Genomic DNA, 11249 nt, shown 5'->3' on the forward strand with positions numbered 1-11249 from the left:
CAACTGAGTTGTTGTTGTCAATTGGCGGGCCTCCTCCATATAATTTGCTTTCGTTTTTATTGAATCTTGCCGGGGCCCCAAACAAAATCGGTGCGCCATGGCGACAAGTCCCACTTCCATAGCCATACCCATACCCATTCCTGATCTCATAATGAATTTGACTGGCTGCCAACTGACACTCACTAACCCAATTGACTAAGTAACTAAGCGACCAGACGAGACGATTGGAGCCGACGGGATCCGAGTGCTCAGGCGATATATATATGTATGTACATATGTATATAGCGGAAACAAGGCGCTAATGTTGAGGGACTGGTGGAAAACATTTCGCAAATTTCGAAATCAGTTCAAAATCGCAGCTCGCTGGCAGCGCTCGTCGCGAATCGAAAAAGTCCAGTTCGCAAAATGTTTCGCAAATGCCTCGCCAGCCTGGCTTTGGCCCCAGTTGCCAGTCCCATTCCGCTGCCCAGGATCACCCCGATCGCCAGCCAGCTTGTCCAGCGTCGCGCGTTCCACCAGGTTCCTCGCGAGAGTAGGCCACCCAAAATTCTGATCACAGGTCAGTTGCCGCGCCACGTGGATCTGCTAAATTTAACCGCGTCCAAGGCCGATCGGAACAAATTTATCATATTTTAGCATATAGTGGACACGTTTAACTGAAAGACATCCCACAGTTTATACATGCTTTTGAATATTTTTTGACATTTTTGGAAGTTTTACATCCCTTGTGAACTTACAAGTTATAGTTATAGTGATGGTGTCAGCAAATAGAACAGCAAGAATATAATATAATATTGAAATGATAACTTTTTTACTTTAGTGTAAGATCTAAGTGCTGCGAAGCACTAGATACATTAAACAATCTATTCTATATAACTAGGATATATAAAGAAAGAAATGGTAATCTGGTGATTTTAGCTCCAAATATTATATGTAAATTCCCTATACCTGTGCATGGAAAAACTAATTTTCCTATTTTAATTCGTTTATACACGTTTTATTTCTCAAAATGCTGGCCCGTTAAGTGTGAAGCCTGAAAGAATGCTACAATATGTATTGTAGATTCACTTTCAATAAAATCTGAGTGCAACAATCGTTTTGATTTCTTTCAGGTGGCTTGGGCCAGTTGGGCATCGAGTGCGCCAAACTCCTGCGGACGCAGTATGGCAGCCAAAACGTGATCCTCTCGGACATTATAAAGCCCAGTCAGTCGGTACTGGAGAATGGTCCCTACATTTTTGCCGACATCCTGGACTTCAAGGGTCTCCAGAAGATCGTTGTGGACCATCGCATTGACTGGCTGATCCATTTCTCGGCCCTGCTGAGTGCGGTGGGAGAGCAAAATGTTCCACTGGCTGTGAGGTAGGATATCTTAGTTATCTCTAGTTGCAATCATTATAGCAAACCCTATCCTACATTCCTTTCCAAGTAACTAAAGTCAAGTAACTACTCCCACGTAACTATTGCATAATGACTCTTGTGCCATTTTAATCGTAAGTAATATGAATCCTCCATCGCAGGGTCAACATCGAGGGTGTCCACAACGTCATCGAGCTGGCGAAGCAGTATAAGCTCCGCATCTTCGTACCAAGCACAATCGGAGCCTTCGGTCCCGACAGTCCTCGCAATCCCACGCCGAATGTTACGGTAGGTCCACCACTTTCAAAGCCAGAAGTTTGTTCGATACTGAGGACCCATTTCCGCAGATCCAACGGCCGCGCACCATTTACGGCGTTTCCAAGGTGCACGCCGAGCTGATTGGCGAATACTACTACCACAAGTTTGGACTGGACTTCAGATGCCTGCGCTTCCCAGGAGTGATTTCCAGTGATCCGCCGGGCGGCGGCACCACAGGTATTTAAGCACCGTACATTTCTGTGGAGACTCAAGCACATCAATCTGCGTGGAAATATCTGCGAGATACTCTTCCCGCTGAAGTCATGTCGTCGAGCGCACTTCAAGCTTTATTTAATCCAATTTCGTATCATAAATGCTCCAATTGAAGATAGTTTATGATAATCAAAGAGCATGACAATGGCCATAATTCGTACAAAATGCAGAGGGTTTTGTTGGGGAGCCGCAAACCTGGTGACCCATATTAACTTATCTTTGATTGAACTGATTAACTTAAAGATTGTCTAAGTCTCAACTACTCTGCATTGCTTTCACTCATGAATGGAATAATAATGCTTATTACACTTTGGGGAAAGCTAATTTGTTTTAATGCCATTGCATTCTTATGAAATCACGTATACGCACCGTGAATCGAATCATTTCTGCAGCTTTATACAAATTTATAATGTACCAAAAACAAGTCCTGCTTTAACATTTCACATTTGTTATTTGTTTCAACTTTTAGATTACGCTGTGGCCGTGTTCCATGAAGCGCTGCGCAATGGAAAGTACACCTGCTACCTGCGTCCTGACACAAGACTGCCCATGATGTACATTGAAGATTGTTTGCGGTGAGTAATAAGTGCATTGTAACAAACTATTTCTTTGTTACTAATGACCCATCTAACTAGGGCTCTCCTCGAGTTCATGCGTGCTCCCAACGAACAGCTGAAGCGCCGCGTCTACAACGTGACCGCCATGTCCTTCACTCCCGAGGAGCTGTTCGCCCAGCTGGGCAAGCACGTGCCCAATCTGCACGTGACCTACAAGCCAGATAGCCGCCAGTTGATCGCAGACGCCTGGCCGCAGGTATTCGATGACTCCGATGCGCGGCGCGACTGGCACTGGCAGCACAAGTACGACCTGTCCAACCTGGTGGACTTCATGATCAAGGACGTGCAGGATAACTACATTAATGTTCAGCCGGAGCAGCAGACTCTGCAGATCTAAGACGTGGATCGAACAACCGCATCTAGTATTGCTAAGTAATGAAATCCAATCGCATTTAACACTGCATTTATCTAGTGAATAGCAACACAAACCACTGTAACATTTTACCTTTTAAAATACAGTAAGGCATTTATTGGAAAGGAAAACTATTGGTTCATTTCATCTTGAAGAATTGTGATCTTAAAGTTCTTCAGCACATGGAAATACTTTCGATTATTGATGTGAGTTTCGCACGATAGCTTTTGGTTTATTCGAACTCAAATACTATTGGTAAGCACCTTTAGTTTGCGACAGCTTATATTACAACTTAGGCTAGGATGTACAATTCTTGCTCGGAGTTACTTTATCATATATCAGACTCCTCTAGCTCCGATCCGCCGAGCCCACAAAAGTGGTGCAGACTGCCGCCGTGTGTGGCTATATACAAGTCCGCTTCGGCTTCGCTGCCTATGGACTTTAATTTGATTTTCCCAATAGAATTATTAGATTTTCTTGACTTTTGCTGCGGGGACGGCACTCGTTGCTCTGCGGATTCTGTAAACGAGCAGATTGGAGATTTGTCTATCAATTTGGGTCACTAACTTGGCCTTTCGCGTTTGCTGTTTGGATCTTCCACAAAGTGCTCTTTAAAAGTTGGCTGACTTCATTAACTTAAACTTCGAATAAAATAGAAAAAATAAAGTATATAAAAAAAATTTAAGTATAACAGAATTTATATAAAGATCGGTGGTAGCTGTTAAGTTTATTGCAAATATATGTGAGTGTAAAAATTGATACAAAAGATATAAGCACTCACCGCGGTCTTAAGCTACTAAGTCATCAATATACCTAAAGCATATGTTGATAACGATTTGAACTAATGGTAAAGTATACCTTAGAAATAAATTTACGACTATGGTTGCGTATCAGCCAACTTCACATATTAAATTCACTTTGTGAAGGCTCCCAGCAATCGCTCCAGGCTGATTGAACATTTCACTTAACATATATTGCTTGCTTTTTTGTGATTGCAATGTTTCGCAGGTCTAACTATTACTTTTTGAAATTAATTACGTATTTCAATTCTTTAGGTAGTTAAGTACAGTTTATGTTCGATGTTCGACTTAGCTGTTGTTTGTACAATAGTTCGTGAGTTTAACAATTTATACAGAATACTTATTGGCTGAGTCGTTAGCTGATTGTTTTTTTTTTTTACAAAATTTGAATTTTTGGTATATGGTAGGTATGTGCATTGCGGATATTTTCAATTCAATTGCTCCTTTGCGTTAATTTGCTTTCTGAGTGATATGCGAACATTTTTCGATACATTGTCGGCTGTTTAGCAAATAAAGAGAGACGCGTCGCTCGGTGAACTGTTGCATGTGTTTCTTGTGCGCTTTTCTCAGCTACAGTACATGTTTTGGGTTATATATGTACATTTTGAGTTTTGTGTGAACGAGGGCCCCTAAATCATGTGCGACATCATGCAACGACTCACATCACGGTTGGCGCGATGCAAATGACCTTGATAATGCTGATGAATGCGCTGATATTGATGTGGCTGCTGTGGATGTTGCTGTTGCTCTTGATGTTGCTGCTGCTGCGCTGGAAAACTCGTCTCCGATTCCATCATCATCATGCCGCCGGTGGCCTGCATCTCGTAATCCATCAAAGAGGCCTGCGTTCCAATTATTTGTGTGGCAGGCAAGGAAAAGAAATCTGCAAGGCAATAAACCGATCATTAAGTTACATTAACTTATATAAAATAATTTACAATTTATTATAATTGTATGTACAAACTGAAGTCTATTCCGATTTTTCTCAGTGCAACGGCAATGCAACGCAACACGTTGACACTATCGATGCTTGGCCCAATTACCGATCGTTTATTTATAACCAATTCGGAGCAGAGCAGTGTGTTGTCATTTCTTATCTACGAGTTAGTTTCTTTTTTTCTGCTTTTTGTTTGTGCTGATAACCTTATCAACGCAATCGGAAACTATAAGGTAACGAAGGCAAAACGGAGTGCACAGATTAACAACAACTAATTAAGTGTAGTCATAGTTGCAAAAATACATATGTATATTTATTCCAATAGAAAACATTTAAAATTGTATTTCTATTATTTTGTACCCCTTTTAAAAATATTAATATAGATCAAAAAAATTGAGATATATATTTAAGTAAATCGTGGACAAAACTAAATGAAATATTCGTACATATCATTGAAATCACTTAAAAACATTTAAGAAGCGTTTATACCCTCAGAAAGAGTATAGATTATTGATTCACTCCCGCAGATATACACATTTCTTTTACCGGCTGTATATATTTACGCCCACACTGCCTTCCCCCTTTGTTTTCTTCTATTGTTGGAACACTTTTGCGAATGCAGATTGATTAAACTGGCGGTGTAAGAAGAATCGTAACACTCTGTTGACCCAGTGTACATAGTCATCTCCGCAGTACCTCCAGTTAATCCCCACTACTTGTGTGTTTTGTTTAGTAGGCCAAACACACCGATATACATATATGCATATGTATGTCTATAAAGACTGAGTCAAGCCGGTTTTTCTTTGCTAAATTTAAGCGGCTGTCAAGTGCTATCGTTTCGAGTCCGGTACCCTCTGTATGCCACAGATAGTCCGGATCCCACCGAATAACTGAACAGTGATAACACAGGTCGCTGGGAGAGCCAATGGGAGAAGAAATGGGGCCGCAAGGTCAGAGATAATTGTGTAAATTTACAAGTTTTACGACACTTTCACGCAACACCAATTAAATGCGCGGGCATAAGAGCCAAGGTCGAGAGATTATAAACAAAATTACAGCTTAAGTCGTCTGGTGTGTTCCGGTTTTTAAATTCATACCAACAAAAATGCCTTCAATACTCATTTAAAGTTAAATTAATATCATATTTGGTTCAAGTATAATTTGAATTTCATTGCAAGTGTTAAATTTAAGTTCAAAATGGTTTGAGACACTAAAAAATGCAACCATTACTCTTAAAGGATTGAGTATAACATAATAATATATTTCTGAGTGTTTTCTGAAACTAATGAGGATATTTAATATTTAAAGGCTGCTCGACAACAAATTTATTTATTGGAATTATTGCATGTGCAATTGCTAAGTAAGCCTAATATAAAACTGCCTTAAACAATTTAATAATTAAATAACTAAGCTTGCATTTTTGAGCAGCGATACTCACCATTGCAGTACTGGGCGGCCAAGTCAGACTCGTCGTAGCGACATCTCTTGGTGTACACCGGTTGGTCCGTGTCCAAATCCCCGACAGGATTGTGACCGGGATTCAGGCGCTTCTTGCAGCGCAGGACTTCCGGAGGCAGGACGACCGGCATCGGTTGTGCCGCGAGGTTATTGCCATCATTGTTGTTGTTGTTGTTGTTGGCGTCGGTCATGAAGGTGACGGCGCGTGGATTGAACGGATCCATCGAAGGACGCAGCGCTCCAGTTTCGAAAGTGGCGGCCGCCGACGACGACGGATCACCATGTGCCCAGCACTCGAAGTTCGTCAAAACCATCGCGCGCCAGCTGCAGTGGAATTTCCCCAAAAAAACCGAAAAGCAAGTACAGTAAATTCGGAAAAAACGCTCCTCTGCGTCCGTACTGTACTGTACGAAATCGTGCGGCGAACTGCAGGCGCGTATTTTTCCCCTAATTGAAATCGTATTTGTATGCAGTATGGATTTTGATGGCTCTGTCGGCTTAATAAGCGCCGAAAATACGCAGCAGTTGCTAAAATGGATGAAATAATTCAATTAACACACGCAAGCGGGGCGCGCGAGCATTCGGCCGAAATGCGACTGTAAATGCGGTGACGGCAACTGTTAAAAATAAACCAATAAGCAAGTTTTACATTTTGCCGCGTGCGCCTTTCGATTCACGATTGCTCTTTTGTTTTCCTTTCGCTCCAGTGTGACCACACTGCTGGTGTCGCAATAAGGCGTGCGACCCTGGAGAAAAATACCGAAGAAGTTGCGAAAAGACAGCTGTGGTTGCAAAAATAGTGCAGATCTTATGAATCTCATTGGAAGTCATGGAAACTTATAATTTATATATATTTATATTTATAATTATCGAAAATCGCGAAACAGCGTACAATATGTTACTTGAACAAATATGACACTTCATTTTGTATACCTAAAGAAATAGCTTCAATACTTCTCTTTTATTTTGATATAATTTTAACTTTTTACTCAATTAAAATGAATTAAAAAATGAGAATTTAGTTGAAAATATTTCGATAGCAACGATACCAACGATTAATCGACTAGTCGCAGTATTTTCTGGTATATTTTGAATGCTGGCACGGTACTACCACTTTATCATGTGATTTGTGATTTGTCAAATATTTCTGATAACCGAATGGCAGACCAAAGCAAAACTAGAAATTGAGAGAAATTGCTGATTTTTCAATTAAGCTGCATTCTATTTAACTGAAAAGATGTCGACCAAGAACAAGAAAGCCGCCGGAGGCAACGGAGTTGCGCCGAAACAAACCCGCCAGCAGTCGCACGTATGTAACATGACGGCTCCGATTGCCGGCTAGCTAATCCCTTGTTTATTTTGGATGCCCAGGACTCGCAGGACTACAGCTCCTTCAAGACAGTGCTCTTCTACTGCATGCTTATCGTTTTCCTGCCCGTGCTGACCTTCTTTGTGCTGAAGGGCTTCGTTCTGGACCAGTTCCTCGACATTTCCGAAGTCAAAGTGAACATAGCATCCGCCGTGGGAGCGGTCGTTGCATTGCACATCGCCCTGGGACTCTATATATACAGGGCCTACTTTGGGGCACCCGGTTCCAAGGGCTCCAAAACGGACTAATCCTCATCTACCCCGGACTGTTACCCTATTTCCATTAACTTTAAGTCGGTAGAGCACTCTTGTACATACATACATGCTACATATATAGATACAATTGTTTACATGCCAGCGAGGGAGGAGAAAGTCGCCTGTAAACCGTGTGTAATCGCTTTTCATTGCATAAGTTTCGATAACAGCGTGGAAAACGTGTTGTGTTGTGTAGTGTTCTGTGTGCATAATTTGTATTAAAAATATACATGCATAAGTGAAATGCGTCTGCTACTCAGAAATTATTCCCTAATGGAGGCCGTCAAAAGATTGCTGCCGAGACCGCGCAAAAAAATCTACAATCTAGGCGCTTGCTTCGAACTGGTGGATATTCCTAAGGTTAACTAAAACATACATTTATTTGTACTCTCTGCTTGAAAGGGGAGTTCTGTATAAAGTATACTGACTTCGGGGATTTTATTATATTGATAAATTAATTTTATGTTTTTGAATTTTATATTATATGTTTTCTTTTTGATTGAAGCACAAATTAGTCATTTTATTATTTTGTAAGAAGAGAATGGCTAGTGAACTGAATATTTCGTGTAACCATTGCTTAAGACCCCTGCTCATTAAATCTAGACACGCCCGTGACCTGTTTTTATGGGGGTGCCACCTGTTCGGGACTGGTGCTGCCACCTGATACAAATGGCAAGCAGCTGTTTAAATAATACGCGTAAACAAAACGATTTTGGTTGAATTAGTAAACAAGGAAATTAAATGATTTTTGAGAGGAGTGCAATAAATTACTGATGGGAAACAAATAGACACCCACAACGAGCGTTACCTATAGACAGTGTTATTTTCGTTAGCATTTTGACCCCCTTTGCGACGCCCATTTTTGTTATTTTGTGCCTTACAAGTCGGCCGTAAAAACTGGCCAAAATGATAATTTAATAGACTCGCCAAAGGGTCTTAAGTACAAGCCGGAGTGTGCCGCAAAATAGTTGCGCAGCCGGATGACCAATCTTTAAACTTCTTACGAACCTGCCGCTATTGATTGCAACCACCTGTTGGGACACAACACTCCCACCGCCGAACAAAAACACTCAGCCACGTAGTCTTAAGTCAGTCGGTTAAATATGCTACATCGAACAGCTAGAATGTGGACGCTGTGCGTGCAGACAGCTTTGATAGCCACCTTGGTGAGGGGATCCACTTCCCAGAAGGATAATCTCGTAGGAAGAACACAGGTCAATGGAGGGTAATGCAGCTAAACCAACCGCCTGCTTAATATGTGCTTTCTTTTAATTCAAACAGATATCCTACAATCCCAGCGAGCTCTCCGAGCCCCGATTCCTGGAGTACAGCAATCTATCCGATAAGCTACACCTAAGGGAAGCCATTGACAAAATCCTTATACCTCGAGTTGTGGGCACAACAAATCATAGCATCGTTCGCGAATACATCGTCCAGAGTTTGAGGGATCTAGACTGGGATGTGGAAGTAAACAGCTTTCATGATCACGCTCCCATCAAAGGCAAATTGCATTTCCACAACATCATCGCCACCCTGAATCCAAATGCTGAGAGATATCTGGTGCTGTCCTGCCATTATGATAGCAAATACATGCCTGGAGTGGAATTCCTGGGGGCCACCGACTCGGCAGTGCCCTGTGCCATGCTCCTCAACCTGGCCCAGGTGCTTCAGGAGCAGTTGAAACCCCTCAAGAAGAGCAAACTGAGTTTGATGCTCTTGTTCTTCGATGGCGAGGAGGCTTTTGAGGAGTGGGGACCCAAGGACTCCATCTATGGAGCACGACACCTGGCCAAAAAGTGGCACCATGAAGGAAAACTTGATAGAATAGATATGCTGGTGCTCCTGGATCTGTTGGGAGCCCCCGATCCGGCATTCTACAGCTTCTTCGAAAACACCGAGTCCTGGTACATGCGTATCCAGTCCGTGGAGACACGTCTTGCCAAGTTGCAGCTCCTGGAGCGCTATGCCAGCAGTGGAGTTGCCCAGCGCGACCCCACCCGCTACTTCCAGTCGCAGGCCATGCGATCCTCTTTCATCGAGGACGATCACATACCCTTCCTGCGGCGAAATGTGCCGATCTTGCACCTCATTCCGGTGCCCTTTCCCAGTGTATGGCATACGCCCGACGATAACGCCAGCGTGATCGATTATGCGACGACGGACAACCTGGCACTGATTATACGGCTCTTCGCTTTGGAGTATCTGCTGGCCGGAACCGAGGCCAAGTAGTCAAGTGGGCTTCCGTGTGAATCACAAATGACAAATGTTGTATCTACTTCAGGCCTTATCTAATTGACCTGTTCCAGTATCGGAGCATTGTTGGAAGTTCTTATGCCCGCCGGAAGATCCCTAGAAAACCTTGTTGTAACCGACTGCGTGCTTTAAAACTAATAAGGGAAGATCTGCAACACGCGTACTCCAAATATTTTTATACACATGTATTTATAGAAAATGCTTAGCTAATGACACGTCAGGTTTATATATTTTTTGTAATCTTTCGGTTGTAAATTGTTTCACTTATGTAAGTTAACTAAGTTAACCGGACTGATTGTCCGCACACCAGCACCGGTCAAATTGCTGACCAAGCATTTGGCCGGAAGCTCATGCATAGCCGGCAGAAGCTCTGCGCATTGGCAGAGGCCGCTATGATGTTTTTCCCTTTGTTAGCTTATAGTCAGTTTGATTTTGTATTCAATAAAGAGCGCATCGCGCCTTCAATCAACTCCAGCTACTGCTGTTATCATTGAATTGGTTGGCTAGCCTTAAGGGCAGTCAACAACGGAGAGACGTTCTCCCACCATATCTCCCAATCTAGGAGAAGAGGTCTGCGGCAACCGCCCTGCCTCCCAGTGACAGAGGAACCCCCCGTTACCTGCAACCTACGCCGGAGACCGCGGCGAGGGACCTGCACCTTATATTTAATTAATTGGCACCCAACTCCAGGAACCCACACCACTACCCTGAATCATGTAAGTGGGATTCTCAACTTAAACACTACTCCAAACTGCGTCTAGAATTTTAAAATATTTGGGATGTTTGTGCGAGTTACATAAATAAATTAAGAAAATCGGCATTTCCACTACAATAAACGTTTATATGTGTTGCGAATTAAGATTATGTTACTGTTATGAAGTTTAAATATCGAATTTTGATTTGTGGTTGACTTTGCAATCCATATTGTGTGCATTTCATTCCGCCTTCGCACATCCGCGGGACACTGTCGTTTCATTCGAAATTTAATTAGCTACATTGGCTTCGCAGCCCTTTCAAGCTTTGTTGTTTTTGACCCACTCCACTTCGCTACCCGATACTGGCGCATGCATTGCTGTGACAATTTTGTGCCTTTTATTTATCTCTTTGTCTTTGCTGTGGCAATTTTTGTCTTTGTATATTTGTTTGCCTTATTGGAGACCCGCTCCCCGCAGGCCCTTCACCTTATCGTTACTTAGCTAGACAGTGGCTCTGCTCGTTGAGTCTTCGTCCAATGCCTTCAAAGCGGCGACTCAGCCCCCGCGACCCCCTTGCCGTACTGTTTGGCCCCACGGGCACAACGGCCTGAGTATTCACATACA

General features: G+C 42.6%; 4 protein-coding genes across 7 annotated transcripts, besides 1 other annotated feature; 3 read left to right on the forward strand and 1 right to left on the reverse strand.

Moving 5' to 3' along the window:
- The first annotated feature begins 337 nt into the window (after positions 1-337).
- Tdh (L-threonine dehydrogenase) lies at positions 338-2986 on the forward strand. The gene is made up of 6 exons (NM_140973.3): positions 338-559; positions 1113-1362; positions 1521-1647; positions 1707-1854; positions 2360-2465; positions 2526-2986. Exons 1-6 carry the CDS (start codon positions 406-408, stop codon positions 2842-2844), a joined length of 1104 nt encoding a protein of 367 aa, NP_649230.1. The 5' UTR covers positions 338-405; the 3' UTR covers positions 2845-2986.
- Positions 2987-3067: 81 nt separating this feature from the next.
- On the reverse strand, positions 3068-7117 carry CG32428 (uncharacterized protein). 3 transcript variants are annotated; one of them, NM_001202213.2, is made up of 3 exons: positions 6035-6766; positions 4348-4542; positions 3068-3378 (listed from the first exon to the last, which is right to left on the reverse strand). In NM_001202213.2, exons 1-3 carry the CDS (start codon positions 6366-6368, stop codon positions 3191-3193), a joined length of 717 nt encoding a protein of 238 aa, NP_001189142.1. In that variant the 5' UTR covers positions 6369-6766; the 3' UTR covers positions 3068-3190. The 3 variants fall into 3 exon arrangements, with proteins under 3 accessions (NP_001189142.1, NP_001163483.1, NP_652279.1); NM_001170012.2 differs by lacking the exon at positions 3068-3378 and adding an exon at positions 6988-7117 and having other exon boundaries at positions 3417-4542; positions 6035-6582; NM_144022.4 differs by lacking the exon at positions 3068-3378 and having other exon boundaries at positions 4062-4542.
- Positions 7118-7176: 59 nt separating this feature from the next.
- Positions 7177-8185, forward strand: CG5969 (uncharacterized protein). Its single transcript, NM_176371.3, has 2 exons — positions 7177-7363; positions 7426-8185. The coding sequence occupies exons 1-2, from the start codon at positions 7292-7294 to the stop codon at positions 7669-7671; spliced, it is 318 nt and encodes a 105-aa protein (NP_788549.1). The 5' UTR covers positions 7177-7291; the 3' UTR covers positions 7672-8185.
- On the forward strand, positions 7860-10397 carry isoQC (iso Glutaminyl cyclase). Of its 2 annotated transcripts, none has more exons than NM_176372.2 (2): positions 7860-8037; positions 8959-10397. In NM_176372.2, the coding sequence occupies exons 1-2, from the start codon at positions 7921-7923 to the stop codon at positions 9904-9906; spliced, it is 1065 nt and encodes a 354-aa protein (NP_788550.1). In that variant the 5' UTR covers positions 7860-7920; the 3' UTR covers positions 9907-10397. The 2 variants fall into 2 exon arrangements, with proteins under 2 accessions (NP_788550.1, NP_788551.1); NM_176373.3 differs by lacking the exon at positions 7860-8037 and adding an exon at positions 8356-8891.
- Positions 10202-11249: part of a mobile genetic element that runs on past the window's edge.

This window comes from Drosophila melanogaster, chromosome 3L (genome assembly GCF_000001215.4).
Source record: "Drosophila melanogaster chromosome 3L".
Lineage (NCBI taxonomy): Eukaryota > Metazoa > Arthropoda > Insecta > Diptera > Drosophilidae > Drosophila > Drosophila melanogaster.

What these genes read in the sequence shown, in the direction of transcription:
- CG32428 (NM_001202213.2), bottom strand. Translation starts at nt 6,368, where the DNA reads ATGGTTTTGACGAACTTCGAGTGCTGGGCACATGGTGATCCGTCGTCG. An exon ending in GGCCGCCCAGTACTGCAATG is followed by an intron (nt 4,543 to 6,034) that starts GTGAGTATCGCT and finishes ATTGCCTTGCAG; the next exon opens with ATTTCTTTTCCTTGCCTGCC. An exon ending in CATTCATCAGCATTATCAAG is followed by an intron (nt 3,379 to 4,347) that starts GTCATTTGCATC and finishes GCTCGTTTACAG; the next exon opens with AATCCGCAGAGCAACGAGTG.
- CG5969 (NM_176371.3), top strand. Translation starts at nt 7,292, where the DNA reads ATGTCGACCAAGAACAAGAAAGCCGCCGGAGGCAACGGAGTTGCGCCG. An exon ending in AAACCCGCCAGCAGTCGCAC is followed by an intron (nt 7,364 to 7,425) that starts GTATGTAACATG and finishes TTGGATGCCCAG; the next exon opens with GACTCGCAGGACTACAGCTC.
- isoQC (NM_176372.2), top strand. Translation starts at nt 7,921, where the DNA reads ATGCGTCTGCTACTCAGAAATTATTCCCTAATGGAGGCCGTCAAAAGA. An exon ending in AACTGGTGGATATTCCTAAG is followed by an intron (nt 8,038 to 8,958) that starts GTTAACTAAAAC and finishes TAATTCAAACAG; the next exon opens with ATATCCTACAATCCCAGCGA.
- Tdh (NM_140973.3), top strand. Translation starts at nt 406, where the DNA reads ATGTTTCGCAAATGCCTCGCCAGCCTGGCTTTGGCCCCAGTTGCCAGT. An exon ending in AATGTTCCACTGGCTGTGAG is followed by an intron (nt 1,363 to 1,520) that starts GTAGGATATCTT and finishes CCTCCATCGCAG; the next exon opens with GGTCAACATCGAGGGTGTCC. An exon ending in ATCCCACGCCGAATGTTACG is followed by an intron (nt 1,648 to 1,706) that starts GTAGGTCCACCA and finishes CCATTTCCGCAG; the next exon opens with ATCCAACGGCCGCGCACCAT.